Consider the following 20,611-nt stretch of genomic DNA (forward strand, 5'->3'; position numbering starts at 1 on the left):
CCTGATTGGTTAGTAAACGTAGTGGTAGTCGCTAAAAAAGAGAATAAACTGAGAATGTGTGTAGATTACAAAGATTTGAATAAAGCATGCCCCAAAGACTCTTTTCCTTTGCCCAACATCGACTGTATGATCGATGCCACGGCCGGCCACGAGATGCTCAGTTTTCTCGATGCCTATTCCGGGTACAACCAAATACGGATGGACCTTGGTGATCAGGAAAAATCTCCTTTATCACTAAAAACGACACTTACTGTTATAATGTAATGTCGTTTGGATTAAAAAATACCAGTGCCACATACCAACGCCTAGTAAATCGGATGTTCGAAGAACAAATAGAAAAATTGATGGAAGTTTACATTGGCGATATGTTGGTTAAATCCGTGCAAGCAGAGGACCATTTAAAGCATTTGCAGGAAACCTTCAGTATATTAAAGAAGTACAACATGAAGCTGAATCCGGAAAAGTGCGCGTTCTAAGTCGGATCAGGTAAATTTCTCGGGTTCATGGTATCCAACCGAGGAGTCGAGATCAATCCCGACAAGATCAAAGCTATCGAAGATATCACGATAGTGGACAACGTGAAGGCCGTGCAAAGGCTAACCGGGCGAATTGCCGCTTGGGACGATTTATCTTGAGGTTCACCGATAAGAGTCATCGATTTTTCTCGTTACTGAAGAAGAAAAACAACTTCACATGGACCCTGGAATGCCAACGGGCATTGGAAGAACTTAAGCGGTATTTATTGAGCCCACCACTGCTTCAAACACCGAGGGTAGACGAACAACTATATGTGTATTTGGCAGTATCGGAGATAGCAGTATGTGGAGTCCTAGTTCGGAAAGAACAAGGTACGTAAATTCTGATTTATTATGTTAGCCGGACCTTGGGTGAGGCCGAAACTAGATACCCCCACCTAGAAAAATTGGCGCTCGCTTTGCTAAGTGCCTCTAGGAAGATAAAACCATACTTCCAATGTCACCCCATGTCACGACCCAAAACCACGTGACCGGCACCCGGCATACTACTTGACTCGAGCGAACCAAACCATGTGATGCACTCAAATAATATGCATGAAAACCAATTTAACTGCGGAATCTTTTTGAAATTCATATACATTTTCAAGTTAAATGATAAAATATTTTCCAATTCAAAATCACACATGACATCTTTCATGATAATAACAATGAGACTAAGTAAAATAAATATACTTTCATGTATGTTGTGTACAACCCCGTTACTATAACCTTTCACAACTATCTATGGAGCCTATATACCAAAGAATAGAACAAACACTTGGAGTATTTCCAACAAAATAAAATAAGTAATAACATGATAGCTACCACGAAATAAAAGTGGTGCTTCATAATACCTCGGAAAGAGAGTTATCCTCGCCTGACCGCATGCTACGTATCATACATCATCCTGAAACATGTAAAGTAAGTGCGACCCTAGAGGGGGGCCCTAAGGGCTGAGTACACTACAACGGTACTCAATAAGTGTCATAGACTCTCTCTAACTTAAGTTCTTGGGACAAACTTTATAAAAATAATGCACCAATATTTGATATAAAACGATAAGAAATTTTATCAATTCACGACCCTTGTTATTTTAAATAACAACCAAGTGAAATATAACCCACAATATAAACTTTTAAAACATTTACATCAATCTAAGATTTTGGATAAAATAATACAAAATTATTCCATTTGCTTTAAGTCATCGAAATCACTTTCGGCTCCTTAGGCCTAAACATAAGAAAATCATCCTTACCTTCCAGTGGGAGTACTATACCATCACCGACATAAGAAGGTCAACTAGGCTATGTACCTAGCGGCAAATATCATATACCCTACTTGCTTAGGTCGTCTCATCGTAGTGTTGTACGATTCGACTCAGCTATGCTAATAATAGCACAAAATAATACTCTCTCGAGGGAGAGCACTCAACCGTAGTCTATAGCACAAAGTGGCCATCTATGCCTACACTGATACGTGTAGTTTCATGACAACGAACACGATATATCCGAAGCCAATCTCGGTGAACACAAGTAACTACCAAACATTTGATACTTCAAAAAATAGATTCATAGCATAAAAGCCTCAAATGATCTATTTTTATCAAATCATAGTATTTATAGAAAATTTAAATCATTTGAACAAAATTTAAATAAATAACCTTTTTAATGCTAAAGCCTTTAGCAATTTAACATCAATCTTTAAAAGATACCGCAAGTGCCATTCTGTTCGTCAATTTCCAAAAGAAATACTTTTCACGAAAAATTATCTTTAGCACTCAAATATGTATACCCTTGTAAATACGTAAGTTTTGATAAAAACTTATAACATTTACCTTGAGTGTCATTTTGCCAACAAGATTTAAAATAAAATTTTATAAAACAGTATGACACTACATATGCAATATAATATTTTAATACATGGAGACATCCGTACTTGTTTGTCCCCACAAGTACGAAAGCACATTTGCAAACGGCTTAAGTATTAACTCGAAATATATTTTTAGAGAAAGTCCCTCAAGAAGAGAAAGTTTTAATCAACATATCCCGCTTTCGCTTTATTAACATTCACAAGCTTTCAATCCTCCTCCGTCATTTCAATGCTAATTAAAATGCTCAACATCGCCAACAAGTCGATATCTACAATTTGATATCCTAATTACATCAGAATATGAAATAAGATATTGATCAACATCCATATATGGCTCATAAGTTGGCTACAAGCCTCCAACAACTCAAATCGCCAAATAGTTTTACATGCTAGACCATTCAACTTCATTATTATATTTTAATACCCATTCGAAGTCATTAATGATACTACATCAATTATCCATTGCCACCAAGTTACTATTCATCATTTTTCATAATCAACGCTTGAAAACTATACAATTCGGGTGATTACTTAGTTGATCACTTCCATCTTTTGCTAACAAATAATTCTATAGGTTCATTGTATTCATAAATTTCATCGCCAAGATTACCATTCATCTTCTCTCTTATTTTCTCAAAAGTACTATTCATGCCATGAACTAGAGTTTTATAATCCAATCTTTCAACCATTAAAACTTGTAACAATTGCTTCAAATACTTCTAACTACTCATAATAAACAAGTTTCAAGCATTGGAATTACATCTAGTAGATCAATCTTGAAAAATCACAACTTTGGTGATTTTTGTGTTCTTGAGGATTTGATGATAAAAACTAGTATTTGGATGTAAGAATGATGTTAGAACTCATGTATATTGAGTAAGTATCAACCCAAAACATCATTAACAATTTACCTTAATTGATTGGACTTGATTTGAGCTCAAAATCATCTCTTCACCATCAAGAACCCTAATCCCAATACAAAAAATACTCTCTTCCCCCGATTTTGTATTTATAAGCCTAGATTTCTGGGTTTCGGATGCGGCCCTGGATGCTTCGCATCCCCACTTCACTCCTCTTTGAAGCTCGGATGTGGACCTGGACGCTATGGCAACACTTCACTACCAGCCTTTCTTTCGGACGCGGCCCCGGATGCTTCGCAGCTGCATACTCCTCTATCAGTCTTTGGTAATTTGGTCATAACTTCTTGTAGGAATGCTCAAATGACAAACGGTTTGAAGCATTAGAAACTAGACTCAAATATCTTTCATTTGATAGGTTTTCTATCATATAGCCCATATATATATATATATATATATATATATATATATATATATATATATATATATATATATATATATATATATATATATATATATATATATATATATATATATATATATATATATATATATATATATATATATATATATTTGGAACTTTAGTCTATCATGTAATTTCCAACTTGACTTGGAGTTAAGGCTATCCTTATACCCCACATCACTTATAATATGTCTCGTACACTTATTATCATATCCAATTGATATCCATCATATTAATAGTCCCTTTTTGCACATAAAATAATATAATTAGCGCACATCAACTTTCTTAATAGCGCGTAAGTTCTTCGAAATTTTCCGGGGTGCTGCACCCCATATGTGTCATAACTACTTACCCGTTAAGGAACGTTATGCATAAACCCAAACTCTCGAGCCGATTGGCCAAATGGGCAGTGGAAGTAAGTGGGTACGATATTGAATATCGACCTCGGACCGCCATTAAGTCCCAAATATTGGCAGATTTTGTGGCTGACTTTACACCGGCCCTGATACCCAAGGTTGAAAGAGAGTTATTGGCTAACTCAGGGACATCTTCGGGAATCTGGACCCTCTTTACAGACGGGGCCTCGAACGCCAAAGTGTCCGGACTTGGTATTATACTAAAGCTATCAACATGTAATATAATTAGACAATCTATTAAAACTGTGAAATTAACTAATAACGAGGCTGAATATGAGGTCATGATTGCAGGCCTTGAATTAGCCAAAAGCTTGGGAGCAGAGGTGATCGAAGCAAGTGCGACTTCCTCCTTCTGGTAAACCAAGTTAACGGAACATTCGAGGTTAGAGAAGAACGAATGCGGAGATACTTAGACAAGCTACAGGTGGCATTACATCAGTTCAAAGAATGAACTTTCCAACATGTACCTCGGGATCAAAACAGCGAAGCCGATGCCCTCGCTAACTTGGGATCATTGGTCGAAGATAACGAGTTCAATTCAGGAGAAGTCGTGCAACTTATGAGATCGGTGGTGAAAGAAGGCCACGCCGAGATCAACTCAACGAGCCTAATTTGGGACTGGAGGAACAAGTACGTGGAGTATCTCAGGACCAAAAATTTGCCCTCGGATCCAAAAGAATCAAGGGCCTTGCGTACAAAAGCAGCCCGATTTAGCTTGGCCGAAGACGGAACCTCGTTCATAAGAACATTCGATGGTCCACTTGCAAAATGTCTTTGGACGGGAGATACTGAGTACGTTCTGAGGGAAATCCACGAGGGTACTTGTGGAAATCATTCGGGCACTGAATCACTGGTTCGAAAAATAATCAGAGCCGGTTACTACTGGATCGACATGGAAAAAGATGTAAAGGAGTTCGTTCGAAAATGTGATGAATGCCAAAGGCATGCTCCGATGATCCATCGACCTGGGGAGCCTCTGTATTCGGTTTTGTCACCATGGCCTTTCATGAAATAGGGGATGGACATCGTCGGTCCCCTCCCTCGGGCACCCGGTAAGGCTCAGTTTATTTTATTTATAACTGAATATTTTTCTAAATGGGTGGTAGCACAGGTGTATGAAAAGGTCAGAGAAAAAGAAGTTATCGATTTCATCTAGGACCACATCGTATGTCGATTCAGAATACCGGCCGAGATTGTGTGCGACAACGGGAAACAGTTTATTAGCAGCAAAGTAAGCAAGTTTCTCGAAGATCATAAGATCAAAAGAATCTTATCCACTCCTTACCACCCTAGTGGTAACGGACAAGCAGAATCCACCAATAAAACCATAATCCAAAACCTCAGAAAGAATTGATCGACGCCAAAGGAAAATGGAAGGATATGCTACCTGAAGTCTTGTTGGCATATCGTATAACCTCGAAGTCTAGTACCGGGGCTGCCCTGTTTTCTTTGGTTTAGGGCACAGAAGCTTTAATAACGGTCGAGGTCAGAGAACCGAGCCTCAGATTCCGACATGCAACAAAGGAATCAAATGACGAGGCTATGAGTACAAGCTTGGAACAATTAGATGAAAGCGCGAAACCGCCCTTGTCCGATTGGCCGCCCAAAAATAGCTAATCGAGAGATATTATAATCGAAGGGCCAACCTTCGGTACTTCAATATCGGGGACTTAGTACTAAGAAAAGTTACATTGAACACCCGAAATTCGAACAAAGGGAATTTGGAGTCAAACTGGGAAGGACCGTACCAAATTATCGAGATTACCGGAAAAGGATCCTACAAGCTCGGAACAATGAACGACGAGCAATTACCAAACGACTGGAATATATCTTACTTAAAACGATATTATTTCGAAGGTACGACCCCAATTCTTTCTTCTATTTTTTTTTTTACATTTCAAACTGACACTTGCATGCAACCTACAAAGGATGATATGAGATCCTAGGTTTGAAAGCACGCGTTGCACTCTTTTTCTCTTGAATAGATTTTGTCCCAAATGGGTTTTCCGGCAAGGTTTTTAATGAGGCAGTAAGTAAATCGTGCTAACTTAGAATCGAAGGCCGGCTACGAACCGGTGGCAATAGTTACAACAACATTCGAGGCCACACTTCAATTATCCCTGAACACTAGGGGGAAACACCCTCGGTTATTGACTATGACAAGGAAAGAAACTTCGTGACTCGATCAATAGGATTTATTGTAAGGGTCAAACAGTCAAAAGAACCGTGCCCACATGGACCGCTCGAGCCTTGGCACAAAATATGCATACATGTACAACTGTTGCGCACAAGAATATAAGAGAAGATTCTTCCTTGCATATAAACATCTTGTCCTTTAAAATATTTCCTACATATTTCAAGAAGCCAAAGATATCGAGCCCAAGGGCCACCTTAATCCGAGTTCGAACACTCACTTCACTCGGGGACTGTAGGCATTGCCTAAATATAAAGGCTAAGGTCGTTCCGAGTTAATAAACTCGAGGGCATAGAGCTTATTTGGCATTGCCCGAATTAAAAGGCTAAGGCCGTTCCTAGTTAATAAACTCGAGGGCATGAAACTTATTTGGTATTGCCCGAATTAAAAGGCTAAGGCCGTTCCGAGTTAATAAACTCGAGGGCATGAAGCTTATTTGGCATTGCCCAAATTAAAAGGCTAAGGTCATTCCGAGTTAGTAAAACTCGAGGGCATGAAGCTTATTTGGCATTGCCCGAATTAAAAGGCTAAGGCCGTTCCGAGTTAATAAAACTCGAGAGCATGAAGCATATTTGGCATTGCCCGAATTAAAAGGCTAAGGCCGTTCTGACTTAATAAAACTCGAGGGCATAAAGCTTATTTGGCATTGCCCGAATTAAAAGGCTATGGCCATTCCGAGATAATTATTTCATGCTAAGGCATTTCGACCGTCGTTAAGATAAATAAAAAAACAAGGGAAAAATTCGAGAAACGATGAAAGGAAAAAGCCTTATTTATATATATCAAAATTTATTTACAAAAGCTGAATAGCCCCGATGCATGCTTGTTTTTACAAAGGCCGAACGACCTCAACAAAAAAGTTAGTACAAAAGACGAAAAAATGGCCTAATCCTCATCGGGGGATACATCGTCGCATATGAGGTATTCTTCACCAGCGGACTCACCCGACTCTTCAAACGCCTCAGAATCCTCATCGGGAAAAGCTAGCCTCCGAGCATTGGTTTCGCATGTCTTGGCATTCTCGATTTCGGTCAATATGTCAAAATTCTGAGCATGGACTCCCTCGAGGGTCTCCATTCGGGATTCCCACCTCGCATGCTTCACCATGATTTTTGCCTGCTCCTGGATAGCCTCGACATCAACTTTGAGCTGGGCCACTTTTTTATCAGCTTTGTTCCGGGCCGTAATAACTTCTGACTTGGCAGCCTCGAGCTCCTTGGCAAGATTCTCTTGACCAGAAACAACCGAGCTCAGCTGAGATTGGAGTCCCTTGATCATTTTGGCCTGCGCCAAGTTCTCCTCCTTTGCAGTCCGAAGCTGAACCTTAGCAGAAGCCAACTGTGTTTGGGCAGTCTCTTTCTCCGAGGCTAAGCGATCCATATTGTTTTTTCATTCTTCGGTCTCGGCTTTGACCGCATCCATCTCACCTCGGAGTTGCTCGATCACGTCAAGTTTATTCTGAACCTGCGAGTTCAGATTGTTAGCTACTGAGTCTGACTCATCATCACTAACTCCAAAAACTCTCATTACCTGCTCGACCAGTTCGGTATGTTCTCTACGAGCCACTTCTAGCTCAGCTTTGGATTTTTCACTAAGGAGCTTGTAAGCGTCCCTCTTTCTAGCAAGCTCCCGGGCCTCAGCCTCGTCACGCTTTGAATTCTTCCGGTATCGAAGAAAGGCCTCATGATGAAGCACTGAGACCTGCAAACACAAAGAAAAACATTATGATTATTCATGATTAAAGCTAGATACATAACGAAGGGACATTCGAAATTACCCGATTCAGCATATGTTGAGCTTCGTTAAACAGACAGGGTGCCTCTACCTCGTTCATTTTGGTTTGATCCTCTTCGGTCACCAAGCACCGAAGGTAACTGAAAATCCCTACCGGGGAAGAAAGAACCTCGACGTCCTCTGGGATGGATATATAAATTGCCCGTCTCCGAGTAGGATCAACACTCGGGGTTGGGAACTGATTCACCAGTAAAGAGAATATACTGCTACTTGGGCCCCCTCGCCGAGGTTACCTTTCATTGTCTGGGCATCGTTTATCATTGAATCAGTAAACGAAGGCGACCCAGAGACGTCGATCACCCCAAGCGCCTCCTTAGGCATATTATTTTCTAACCGGGAAGTACTGGCCAAATTCTCTTTGTAAGCTTCCCCAGCTCGGAGCGAAACGGTCTCGATCCTCCCTGGTTCAGAGGCTTCGGCCGCTACTTCTTCTACGACCTCCCTGACTTGAGGCAGTTCAGAACCACTTCTAACATGGGCCACCAAAATGGAATCTTCTTCTTCGAACTCATCCGTTAACCGATGGAGTGAGTCCGATGAGAGCTCTCGGGCACTAGCGTCTTTGGTTTTACGCACTGAAAAGCCGTACGATAAAGTTCCGAGGGAGGTTTTGTGGAGATGTTTGGAGGCTAGAGGTTTACCTGTTGCCTATGTTAGGCTGATTAAGGACATGTATTAGGGAGTAAAGACCCGAGTGAGGACGGTGGATAGGGACTCAAACCATTTTTCGGTTATGATGGGGTTGCATTAGGGGTCAGCACTCAACCCTTTTTTGTTTGCTCTGGTGATAGACATACTGACGCGCCACATCCAAGGGGAGGTACCGTGGTGCATGCTATTTGTAGATGATATTGTACTGATTGACGAGATGTGAGATGGTGTGAACGCACAATTAGAGGTATGGAGGCAGACCCTGGAATCAAAAGGTTATAAGTTGAGCAGGACTAAGACAGAATACTTGGAGTGTAAGTTCAATGGCGAGACTCAAGGAGGGGAAGGGGAGATGAGGCTGGATTCGCAGGTCATCCCTAGGAGAGGGAGTTTTAAGTACCTTGGGTCTATTATTCAAGAGGATGAGGAGATTGGTGGAAATGTCACACATCGTATTGGGGTGGGATGGATGAAATGAAGACTCGCTTCCGGTATTTTATGTGACAAGAAAGTGCCACCGAAACTTAAGGGTAAGTTCTACAGAATGGTGGTCAGACCAACGATGTTGTATGTGGCTGAGTGTTGGCCAGTCAAGATCGCTCATGTCCAGAAGATGAAGGTAGCAGAGATGAGGATGTTGAGATGGATGTGCGGGCACATCAGGTTAGATATGATTATAAATGAAGTTATTCACGACAAGGTGGGTGTGACCCCTATTGAGGATAAGATGCGGGAAGCGCGACTTAGGTGGTTTGGTCATGAGAGAAGGGGGAGCCCAGACGCACCGGTGAGGAGGTGTGAGAGGTTGACATTGGATCGCTTACGGAGAGGTAAATGTAGGCCAAAGAAGAGGTGGGAAGAGGTGATTAAGCAAGACATGGCACAACTTCAGCTGACCGAGGACATGATCTTTGATAGGAAGATATGGAGGTCGAGGATTAGGGTAGTAGAGTAGGTAGTCTAGAGTGTTCATAACAGTAGTATTGGCACGTAGTCTCGCTTTCTATTGATAGAAGGTTTTTATGACTAACCATTGTTTTCTTTCATTGTTGATCACCTTACTGTCTTGTTGTTTTTATTCTGCTTTTATATGGCTTTTTGGTACTGTCCCTTCTTGTCTATATTTTCATTAATGTGGTGCTTATGCTTTCCTGAGCCGAGAGTCTATTGGAAACAACCTCTCTATTCTCACAAGGTAGGGGTAAGGTCTGCGTCTATACTACCCTTCCCAGACCCCACAGTGTGGGATATTACTGGGTATGTTGTTGTTCTTGTATTAATTTATGATATATTTTGTTTGAGATCGTTCAAGAGTTTTGCAAGAGCTGAGCTGTATATTTGAATTCTAGAAATGAGAAAGTCTCTAATTTTGTTTTTTTGTATTTTAGATAAAATTTACCCAATATAACTCACCCCATTTTTGTCAAATTATGAATGATAATGTTCAGCAAAGGGTAAGATAATGGCATATGACAACGTTTAAGCATAATAATTCATTTCAAATTATGATGATAGGTTTTGATCATACTCTCGTCCTTTATAATTATTTTTTTTCCCATTCCTTTCTATGGAAGTTTCATGGACATACTCAGTTTGTTCAATTTTGTTTCTTTTTGCGTTCAAAATTCAAAAATAAATCTTTTGCTTTTTCCCCTTTCCAAAGTTTCAGTAATAAACACTTCCACTCTCCTCCACTTTGAAAAATTTACAAATCAAGGTTAGCTCAATGACTAACTTGACCGTTGAGAAATGGAATGCAAACTACGTACTATCCTGGATTTTAGGAAACCTCTGTTGAAAAGGCGCTTCTCAATACATTAATTATTAATCCTAGATATATTTAAGAAAACCAGAATGTTATCTATATTAGTGGTAATTAATCCTTGAAATATGTTGAAGGAGTTGATAAGGTCTAATCAGTTTTTAACCATGTTCGAATATGGTACAACTTTTGAGGCACATAGTATACATACGGTTGAAATACATCTTAACTTTTGTTTGCATGATTAGTTCACCTAACGAAGGACCAAGTTGGTTTAATTGCAAGTCACGTTTGTACCAAACACTCTTTAACTTTCTCTTCTCAAGTTAGCCTATCAACTGGTCAATAGAAGACTTAGTTTTATTATGATAATGACCCTCTAGCTACATCTTATGGTAATATTGTTTTCAATTTCTCCAAATTCAATATCATTATCAAGTTAGCAGTTATTATAGTAGTTATTCTAGATATTAACTTCATAATTTATTCAATTAATTGGGTACAAACCGTAGCGGTTAGTAGGATATGTTCATTTTGTAATACAAACCCTACTAACTTTATATTACTCTTTTTGTTCATCAATATCTAGGCAAAAATCCTTGAGAGAATTACACTAACCATTAGGGTTTGATGAACGAATTTAATAAGAATATTTTTAAATTCTTATTATTCTTTGTCTCCGGCCCCTGTATAAAAGCCCTTTTCAGAAAACCAACAAAACATCAACGTTCCAAATCCTAAGGCAATCCAATAGGAGATATGCAAATTATATTCCATACTTTATTGCCTGACTAGCAGAACAATATGTACCTTAACGAAGTTTGAGAAACAGCCAACTGAAATAATGAATACTACAAAGACATGCATGTGTATTCATTAAACGGTACCCATGTAACTATTATTACATGATTCTTTTGCTTTTTCTTTCTTTCTTGTTTCTCCTTTTGGCCAAACTCAAGAACGTATTAAGAACAATGAAACGCTGGCCAAACTCTTTCTCTGTTTGTTGGCTATATTCGAATCATTTTGAAGATTTTATTTCATATAGAGTATATATATTGTTAGATATATATGGGAAACTAATGACAAAATTATATCCACACTAGTTGTAATATGGCCATTATTTTGTCAAATGGAGTCCATCTCACATAAACATAAGCATCTTTGCAAAGTGTAGACTTTGTTGGCAATATTCTTTGGGACCCAAAAATATTGCATTGTGTGTTGGACATCATTTGCACAAGTTGTATCTCTTCTTTTACACCTAAGAGGTCAAGACTTTTTTGCCTATAAAAGGGAAGGCCATTAGTTCATTTTAGACACACCAACAAGACTTGAGTCTTCATTTCTTGTTTCTTCCTTTCTTCCTTTATTAAGAGTGTTTTGTATGAGAGTTAGTGTTGGGAAGCACTTGTGTGAACCCTTTCTTTGGAGTGATCTTGTGAGGTTATTCCCTTAGGGTATTTGGGATTAATTAGAGTATTTACTCTAATTTTGTACTCTCTTTTGTACTCTTATTGTTATAGTAAATTGCTCCTCTCCGCTTGTGGACGTATGTCACTTTGACCGAACCTCGTTAAATTTGTGTCTTCTTTATCTACTTTAATTGTCGTTGTTATCAACTTTCATTGTCTTTGTTATTGTCATTATACCGTTGTTTGGCTAAATTCCGCACTACCCGGATTCTCGATCCTAACACTAGTGAATTATTATTACTAAGAGTCATCGGCGGAAAAACAAAAGAACTTGGAATCAATGATTCTCTTCCTTTAGGGTAGAAGGAATTTTAAGTAGAAATATTGTTATTATTGCTTAATTTCCCAAAAAGTGGATTAGCTCCAAATACATTAAATGCGTGCATTAAGATACAAAGATTTCTTATTCCACAACAATGAAAGTACCTTTTCACTCTTTCATATGCTAGGTAATTTCACTTGGAAAAGAAAATGCTCTATATTAATGGATTCGGATCCATAATCATGGGTTCCAAAAACGTTAATAGACAGAATATAATATACCTATAAGTAGTCGGAGTAATGTTTTGAACAAGGAACACTACAGTAAATACTGAATAATATTTTAATACTATAAGGTAATGAAGGCCTCTTTTTTCATTTTTCTTTGGGCTGGAATCTATCGGAAATAACCTATCAACCTTCACAAAGTTAGCACTAAGATCTGCGTACATTAATTCTACCCTCTCCCGACCCCATTTTGTGGGATTAAACTGGGTATGTTGTTGTTAATGTTATGAAATAAAGATAAAATTAGTAGTACTTTGTCGCAGTGGCAGAGCCAAAGATATCTTAGCATTTATTAACAGCCAATCAGCCATCATGACAAAATCAAAAACTGGAAACTCCATAATGACCAAAGAGACAACACTATCAGCCTTAAATTAGGGCTTGAGCCTATAAACCCTAAACCCAATTTTGATTTTCTCCAAACCTAGCCCAAGGTCAACAAAAAATTTAGGCCCAGCCCATTATCAAAGATTAATTTGGGCTCTTTAATCCATGCTAATTCAAAGCGTAATGGAATTATTATCAGTTCCCTAATATTCTGGTTTCCGAATTTTGCTGTCAATAAGGTTTGAGTGAGCGTGAGTGTCACGTGCGTTTTCTCCACAGACTTCCATAAGTCAATTCGAGGGAAACTCATCTAGCCGTCCATTCAACATTCAATGGACAAGATTTGCCTCAGTTAAATCTACTCAAATATGCCCAAAAGAAAAAGAAAAATGCAAATACAAAAACCACAAAACTGTGGGAAGAAAGAAAAAGGGGTGAGAGTAGCAACACTCTAGAGAATAAACTGCGCCTGTTCTGAGAAAAAATCAAGAACCCCATTTCATACTAGGGGAAAAAGATAAGATCTTTGGCTGTTCATTGGAATTATCTTAGGAAAATCATTGAATCTTTCAACAAAAATCTCATCTTTTTTCAGTTTTTGGGAGTTCTCTGCTTCAAAAGAAGGTGAATAAGAAAGCTTATATCTTTGTAATGTTTACTATTTTTTTCTTGTACTATTTGTGTTTTTCAGTTCTTGCATGAGATTTTGTTTAATGAGTTTTATTAATTTATATGCAGGGTCTTTGAAGATAATCTGGTACTGTATCTAAGCATAGATCTTGAGGTCAGTCTTTGTTCTATGCACTAGTGATGTTAAAATCTCTTTGTTTGTTTAGTTTCTCTTCAATTTTGGTCAATGTTTAAAGTAGGGTAATTAATTTATATATGGCCTTATTTTTAATTTTTTGGGTGTTGCAGATAGAACAAAAAGGTATGGATAAGTTACAGTGGGGAAACAGAAAAAGACTAAGGTGTTTCAAGGTGAAAGATTCAACTTCAAATGGGAAATCTGATGGTGGTGTTGTAGTGAAGAAGAAAATCACATCTCGAGTTGTTGATAATACCAAGGAATCTACTCTTCTTCCTCCTATTTCTTCTCCTCATCGTCTTAACAGGTAATTAATTAGGAAAAAAATAAATAAAGTAAAGAATTTTGTTTGTTTTGGCTGTTGATGTATGTGTGTTGGAAATAGTGTCAGTGTTTTGATTCAGAACTATGCCTCATTTGAGTTAAAGATTTAATTTTTATTTCAGATTATGAGTACTTTTTGGTTTAATAGATGCTATTGGTAGAGATTTCATGGAATCTGCCTAAGTGTATGTCCAGATTTTGATGCAAAGAATCATTCTTTGATTGAGTAAGGGTTTTAATAGGTCAATTCTATGAGAAATAATTAGTTTTTTTTTTTGCATACCTGCGGAAATACTCCAAATTGGTGTTCAATAAAATGGGTATATGCTGGTTGTTATGCAAGGGGTAATTACAATTTGATGTCTTACCTGTAAATTAGAAGGAAAGGAAGTTCAAAGTTGTAGTCTCTAGGTTTAGTTGGGGTTGGTTGGTTAGCTCATTAGATCTGAAGTTAGAAAAGCATCAGTGATTTGTGAGCTGGTAATGATACTTGAGAACAAATCATATTTGTTTCTGGTGAAGCTATTACAATACTTAAATCATGGATTGCTATGGCAATTGTTTGAAGATTCTCATCTCTTAAACAGAAAAATACTTGGATTTTGGCTACCCCAAAAGTAAAAGATTGTACTACAATTTGGTGGTAACTTGTTATTGCAGGGATCTAGGTGTGAATAGATCTAACGCGAATGAGCATCGTAAGACATCAGTGTCATCCCCCGAGAAGGAGGACCGATATTATACAACGAGAGGGTCGGTAGGTGTAGATGATAGTAACAAGTTGTTCATTGATTCAAGGGAGGAAAAGAAAAAGATGGTTTGGCCAAAATTGCTTATCACATTGTCAAGTAAAGAAAAAGAACAAGATTTTATGGCCATGAAAGGTTGCAAACTTCCTCAAAGGCCTAAGAAGAGGGCCAAATTGATACAAAGAACCGTACTTGTAAGTCCCTCATACTCCGAATTCAGATATATGATCCAAGAATTAGGCTTTTATCATTTAGGTATTTCTTGATTCTTTCCATGGTAAATCTAGTCTGAAAATAGCTACTTGTCTTTGTTGTGTGCTGCAGTTGGTGCAACCAGGGACATGGTTGCAAGACTTGTGCCAAGAAAGGTATGAAGTGAGGGAGAAGAAGACCTCTAAGAAGGTATTCCACTTGCTGCTTTTGCTCTCTTTGTTTCTTCACATGAGAAAGGTGGTTTTTTTTTTCACAATTGAGAAATCTCCGAGGGCCAGCGTGCATGGTTCGAAACTTGATGGATAATCCCCATCCCCGCGCACGCGCGCTCTACTCTTCTTCAGTGAGAAATTTGTATGTTAATAACATATTTTGATGTATTTATTGTGCAGAAACCAAGAGGATTAAAGGCTACGGGAAGCATGGAAAGTGATTCAGAATAAAATCTGGTGAAGATGAGTGAGGAAACAAGGACAGAGCCAGAGACAGCCAGATAGATTTTTGGGAATTCTTTTGGAAATAGTTGCAGTTGAAGATGGGCAAAGATAGAAACTTTTGATTTTATTTTGGTGGCAGAGAGAGAAGATGAGGAAAGCAAATCTGAAAATGATGTAATTTTTGGCATATTATTCCTAATAATTTAATCTCATCTTGAAAAATGAATACTTCTTTTTAGGCCGCCTTAATCTTTATGCGTACACTTGTATGTGTGCTGTTCTATGATGCTTTTCCTTTTTTTCTTATGTTTTCCTCTGAACTCTTCCTATTTCTTTTCATTCACTAGTCTTTCTTCATATCTTTTAGATTTTAAAATCTTTCTAGAGCACTTCAAAAATTTTAAAGGCTTTGGTATTTATGTCAAAACTTGCTTTCCCTATGACTACTTAACTTGTGTAGTTCCACTATTGGTACTAACATTTTATCCAAGTCAAACAGAAGGACTTTCTAGAAAAAGTAAAGAAGGAAAATTGCATCCAATTCATTATGTATATGTGGTTGTTGGATAATGAACAAACCAAATATGTGAGAAATGTGTGAAAAGATTATTTGGTGGAATTAACGAAGAACATGCTTTGAAGGGATCATCTTAAATTTGTGACTTTTTGTTACCTTTTATTCTCTAACATAAATGCCATCTACCTTCCCCTGTATTGTAAACTGTAAAGAGAAACAACGGGGAAAAGGAAATTTGGTTCGGCATATATTAATGCATACAATTGAACTGAAAAAGTAAAATGCATACCCTAATAATAAGCATGCGTGCGTCTGTTGGGCCAAGTGGTTTTAACATACAATTTGGGAAATTTGGATGGCCCATTTATACATGAGCCCCTTTCTCACTTTAGCTTGTTATTTTTAGAAACTGAAGTTGTAGATTTAGGTGAAAAGCACTATGTACAATTTCTTAACAATGAAATTACAAAACGTATATAGTTAAAAATTATCACAATCACACAATTTGAATTACAATCACTCAAGTTTCTGTTAAGGTTTAAGAATATTTGAGCCTAACAGGAAAGTGGAGAAGAAGAGTGCGCACAATGTTAGATTCCCAGATCGGTAGTAGATGCGACTTGGTCTGGAACTCACAATTAACTTTTGGAGTTGAATTAGATCCAAGTTCCATTTCTTAACAGACAAATTTAGCTAAACAATCAGCTTCTTTGTTTGCATCCCTGGTTGGCATTTGACCTAAGTAAACTGCTATTGCAAACTTTCTATGTGTTGTTATTGGTAATGTGAATATGAATTTTAATTTCTACTAAATATGTTTGTCCTCGAGTATATATCTATTGGTAATGCCAAAATTTTAATTACGAATTTTTTGAAACTAATTGTACACTGTTGATGTAATGGAGAAGTCGCATCTTCTCTGTATAGTCTTCCAATGACCAATATCTGAACAGTTTTGGATTAGGAGGAAATTAGGTTTATATCCACCTCCACTGTTTTCTGTGTTGATATAATTTGTAATATGGCCATTATTTTGGCTAATGGAGTCCATATCACATAAGAATAAGCATCTTTGTAAAGTGTAGACTTTGTTGACAATATTCTTTGGGACCCAAAAATATTGCATTGTGTGTTGGACATCATTTGCACAAGTTGTATCTCTTCTTTTACACCTAAGAGGCCAAGACTTTTTTGCCTATAAAAGGGAAGGTCATTAGTTCATTTTATACACACCAACAAGACTTGTCTTCAATTCTTGTTTCTTCCTTTATTAAGAGTGTTTTGTATGCGAGTTAGTGTTGGGAAGCACTTGTGTGAACTCTTTCTTTGGAGTGATCTTGTGAGGTTATTCTCTTAGGGTATTTGGGATTAGTTAGAGTGTTTACTCTAATTTTGTACTCTCTTTTGTACTCTTATTCGTATAGTAAATTGCTCCTCTCCGCTTGTGGACGTAGGTCACTTTGACCGAACCACGTTAAATTTGTGTCTTCTTTATCTACTTTAATTACCATTATTATCAACTTCAATTGTCTTTGTTATTGTCATTATACCGTTATTTGGCTAAATTCCGCACCACCCTGGTTCCCGATCCTAACAAATTGGTATCAGAGCCAGATCTAACCGGGTTAGTTTTAATAGCCAAAATGACTCTAACAAAGACCTATGTTGAGAAATTTGACCGAAGTGCAAACTTCGGAATATGACAATTAAAGATGGAAGCTATCCTAATTTAGGATGACTTAGATTTGGCGTTGCAAGGAAAGGAGAAGAAGACGGACGGATGGGGAGTTTGCCGTCATAGACAAAAGGGCAAAAGTAGGTATCATTTTAAATCTCTCAAATGAGGTTTTACGTGAAGTTTCTGTAGAAACCACAACCAAAGGCATGTGGAAAAAATTGAAAACCTTATATATAAAGAGGACGGTGGAAAATAGACTTTACCTGAAGCAAAAACTTTATACAATTCGTATGGGTGAAGGTACCTCTATTCTCTCTCATCTTGACATCTTTGATTCCATTCTTATGGATTTGAGTAATATAGATGTTGAAATTAAAGATGAGGATCAAGCTGTGTTACTGCTTTGTTCTCTACCCCCATCTTTTAAGCATATAAGAGATACTATGCTCTATGCAAAGGATAATATCTCTTATAAGGATATTAAATCTATCTTAAAATCAAAAGAACAGATAGATAGTGATATTACTGGGGAGGCTAGTAGAACTCAAGCGGAAGTTGGCATGTTTGTTAGGGGCAAATCCGACTCCATATCCAGATACAATAATTTACAGTGTCGCTATTGTCACAAGAAAGGTCACAATATCTCCGAATGCTATAAGCTGAAAAATAAAGAAAAGCATAAGGAAAGGAAAAATGAGCACAAAAATACTGACATTGCCGAAGCAAGTGTAGCTGCTGATGAGACTGAGGGAACTATTTTTTTAGCAACTAATAATAGTTTCAAATCTAACAATGAGTAGATTTTAGATTCGGGTTGTTCTTATCATATGTGTCACAATCGGTATTTATTTACCACATATGAATCTATTGGAGGTGGAGTTGTCTTGATGGGCAACAATGTTGCCTGCAAAGTTTTTGGAAAAGGTACAGTCCGAATCAAAATGCACGATGGTGTGGTGAGAATTCTCACTGATGTTAGACATGTTCCTGACTTGAAGAAAAATCTCATCTCTTGGGTGCAAGTACACAGGTGAAGGTGGAGTTCTGAAAGTTTCTCATGGTGCTCTTGTGATCATGAAAGCACACAGATCTGGTTCGTTGTATACTTTATTGGGATCCACTGTTATAGGCCTTACTACAGTTTCGGTATCAGACAACTTGTCTGATTTTGATGGCATTAAATTTTGACATATACCCATTGAGGCTTTTGCGGAGAAGGTGGAGAAAATTTACTATATCATCCAAAATTAGGCCAAGATAGAGATTTGTAATATGGCCATTATTTTGGCTAATGGAGTCCATATCACATAAGAATAAGCATCTTTGCAACGTGTAGACTTTGTTGGTAATATTCTTTGGGACACAAAAATATTGCATTGTGTGTTGGACATCATTTGCACAAGTTGTATCTCTTCTTTTACACCTAAGAGGCCAAGATTTTTTTGCCTATAAAAGGGAAGGTCATTAGTTCATTTTATACACACCAATAAGACTTGTCTTCAATTCTTGTTTCTTCCTTTATTAAGAGTATTTTGCATGAGAGTTAGTGTTGGGAAGCACTTGTGTGAACCCTTTCTTTGGAGTGATCTTGTGAGGTTATTCTCTTAGGGCATTTGGGATTAATTAGAGTGTTTACTCTAATTTTGTACTCTCTTTTGTACTCTTATTCGTATAGTAAATTGCTCCTCTCCGCTTGTGGACGTAGGTCACTTTGACCGAACCACATTAAATTTGTGTCTTCTTTATCTACTTTAATTACCGTTATTATCAACTTCAATTGTCTTTATTATTGTCATTATACCGTTATTTGGCTAAATTTCGCACCATTCGGGTTCCTGATCCTAACATAATTAGTAACCAGTGTTTCAATTCAAAAATTCCATTGAATCTTACCACAATAGCCATGATGAATAGAATACTTATTATAACAAAACACATTTCATACTAATGTTTATTAGCACAAGCAATATTATTACACAAAGATAACAACTTTCACTGATGAATAATGGAACCATTTTACAAGTCCACTGATTTTCACAGATGAAAAGTGGAACCATTTTACAATATTCTAGCATGTACACGCAATCTGGCTAGACTGCATGCACAACTAGCCATAGATTTAGAACTTTTATTTATTTAAAGCATGCAATATAATAGTATAATATTATTGCATGCAACGTACCAACTTATTGCATCCCATATTAATATATAGGTGCAGAGGGAAGTGAATTGAAAGGGCCACAGATGTATTTACTAGTTATAACATCCCATCTACATTTGTTGCAAACCCAACCATCATTGCAGTCTTCGTCGTAGTTGCATCGTCTCCCACAAGTAACACCATTCAGATCATGAGGGTACAGTAATTGCATTCCTCTTAATTCTTCACCAATTTCTCGCATAGCGTTTACTTGAGGCCATGTCATGAGATGAGCTGCATGCAAAACATATAATATAATTAATGTCATACGCATATCATATATATAATCTAATTTATTACTGCACTACTTGCTAGCTAGTACAAGAAAAATTCTACTAACGTCTGCACCTACAAATTAAATATGCATGGATCCATGTTTGCGGACACTAGCGTAACATGCATGGAATAAGGTAACAGTATATATATATATATATATATATATATATATATATATATATATATATATATATATATATATATAGTACTAGTTATAAGTAAGTAAGTAAGTTATATATTTGTGATCAGTAGGATTAATTTGTATAAAGAGGCAGTATGCATTTTAACAGTGATACGGATATTTATGCATAGAAACGATCAAACGAAATGAGGGAAGGAAATAGTCAATAACCAGTAGCCACGAGAGTGACCAAAAGCAAAATCAGTTTAGGTGAAGAAGAGCCAGCCATTGTTACAACTTGTTATTTTTCTGAGAGAAAGAACACTTGTTTATTCTGAAACTTGCTCACTTAAATTTCTCTGCAAAGGGCCACTATTTATAGGCAGCCTTGACTCGCCTTTCTGTACATATTTTAA

At 37.4% G+C, this 20,611-nt stretch overlaps 1 protein-coding gene across 1 annotated transcript; it reads left to right on the forward strand.

Annotated features, from left to right (window-relative positions):
• Nucleotides 1-13,265: 13,265 nt before the first annotated feature.
• LOC107815851 (uncharacterized) lies at nt 13,266-15,707 on the forward strand. Its single transcript, XM_016641495.2, has 6 exons — nt 13,266-13,496; nt 13,611-13,656; nt 13,791-13,987; nt 14,665-14,947; nt 15,078-15,155; nt 15,359-15,707. Exons 3-6 carry the CDS (start codon nt 13,806-13,808, stop codon nt 15,407-15,409), a joined length of 594 nt encoding a protein of 197 aa, XP_016496981.1. The 5' UTR covers nt 13,266-13,496; nt 13,611-13,656; nt 13,791-13,805; the 3' UTR covers nt 15,410-15,707.
• The last annotated feature ends 4,904 nt before the right edge of the window (nt 15,708-20,611 follow it).

The sequence above is a fragment of the Nicotiana tabacum genome, chromosome 9 (assembly GCF_000715075.1).
Source record: "Nicotiana tabacum cultivar K326 chromosome 9, ASM71507v2, whole genome shotgun sequence".
Lineage (NCBI taxonomy): Eukaryota > Viridiplantae > Streptophyta > Magnoliopsida > Solanales > Solanaceae > Nicotiana > Nicotiana tabacum.

Excerpts from the sequence above, each read along its gene's own strand:
- LOC107815851 (XM_016641495.2), top strand. The coding sequence starts at position 13,806 with ATGGATAAGTTACAGTGGGGAAACAGAAAAAGACTAAGGTGTTTCAAG. Across the intron at positions 14,948-15,077 it reads TGATACAAAGAACCGTACTT|TTGGTGCAACCAGGGACATG; the intron begins GTAAGTCCCTCA and ends TGTGTGCTGCAG. Across the intron at positions 15,156-15,358 it reads AGAAGAAGACCTCTAAGAAG|AAACCAAGAGGATTAAAGGC; the intron begins GTATTCCACTTG and ends TTTATTGTGCAG.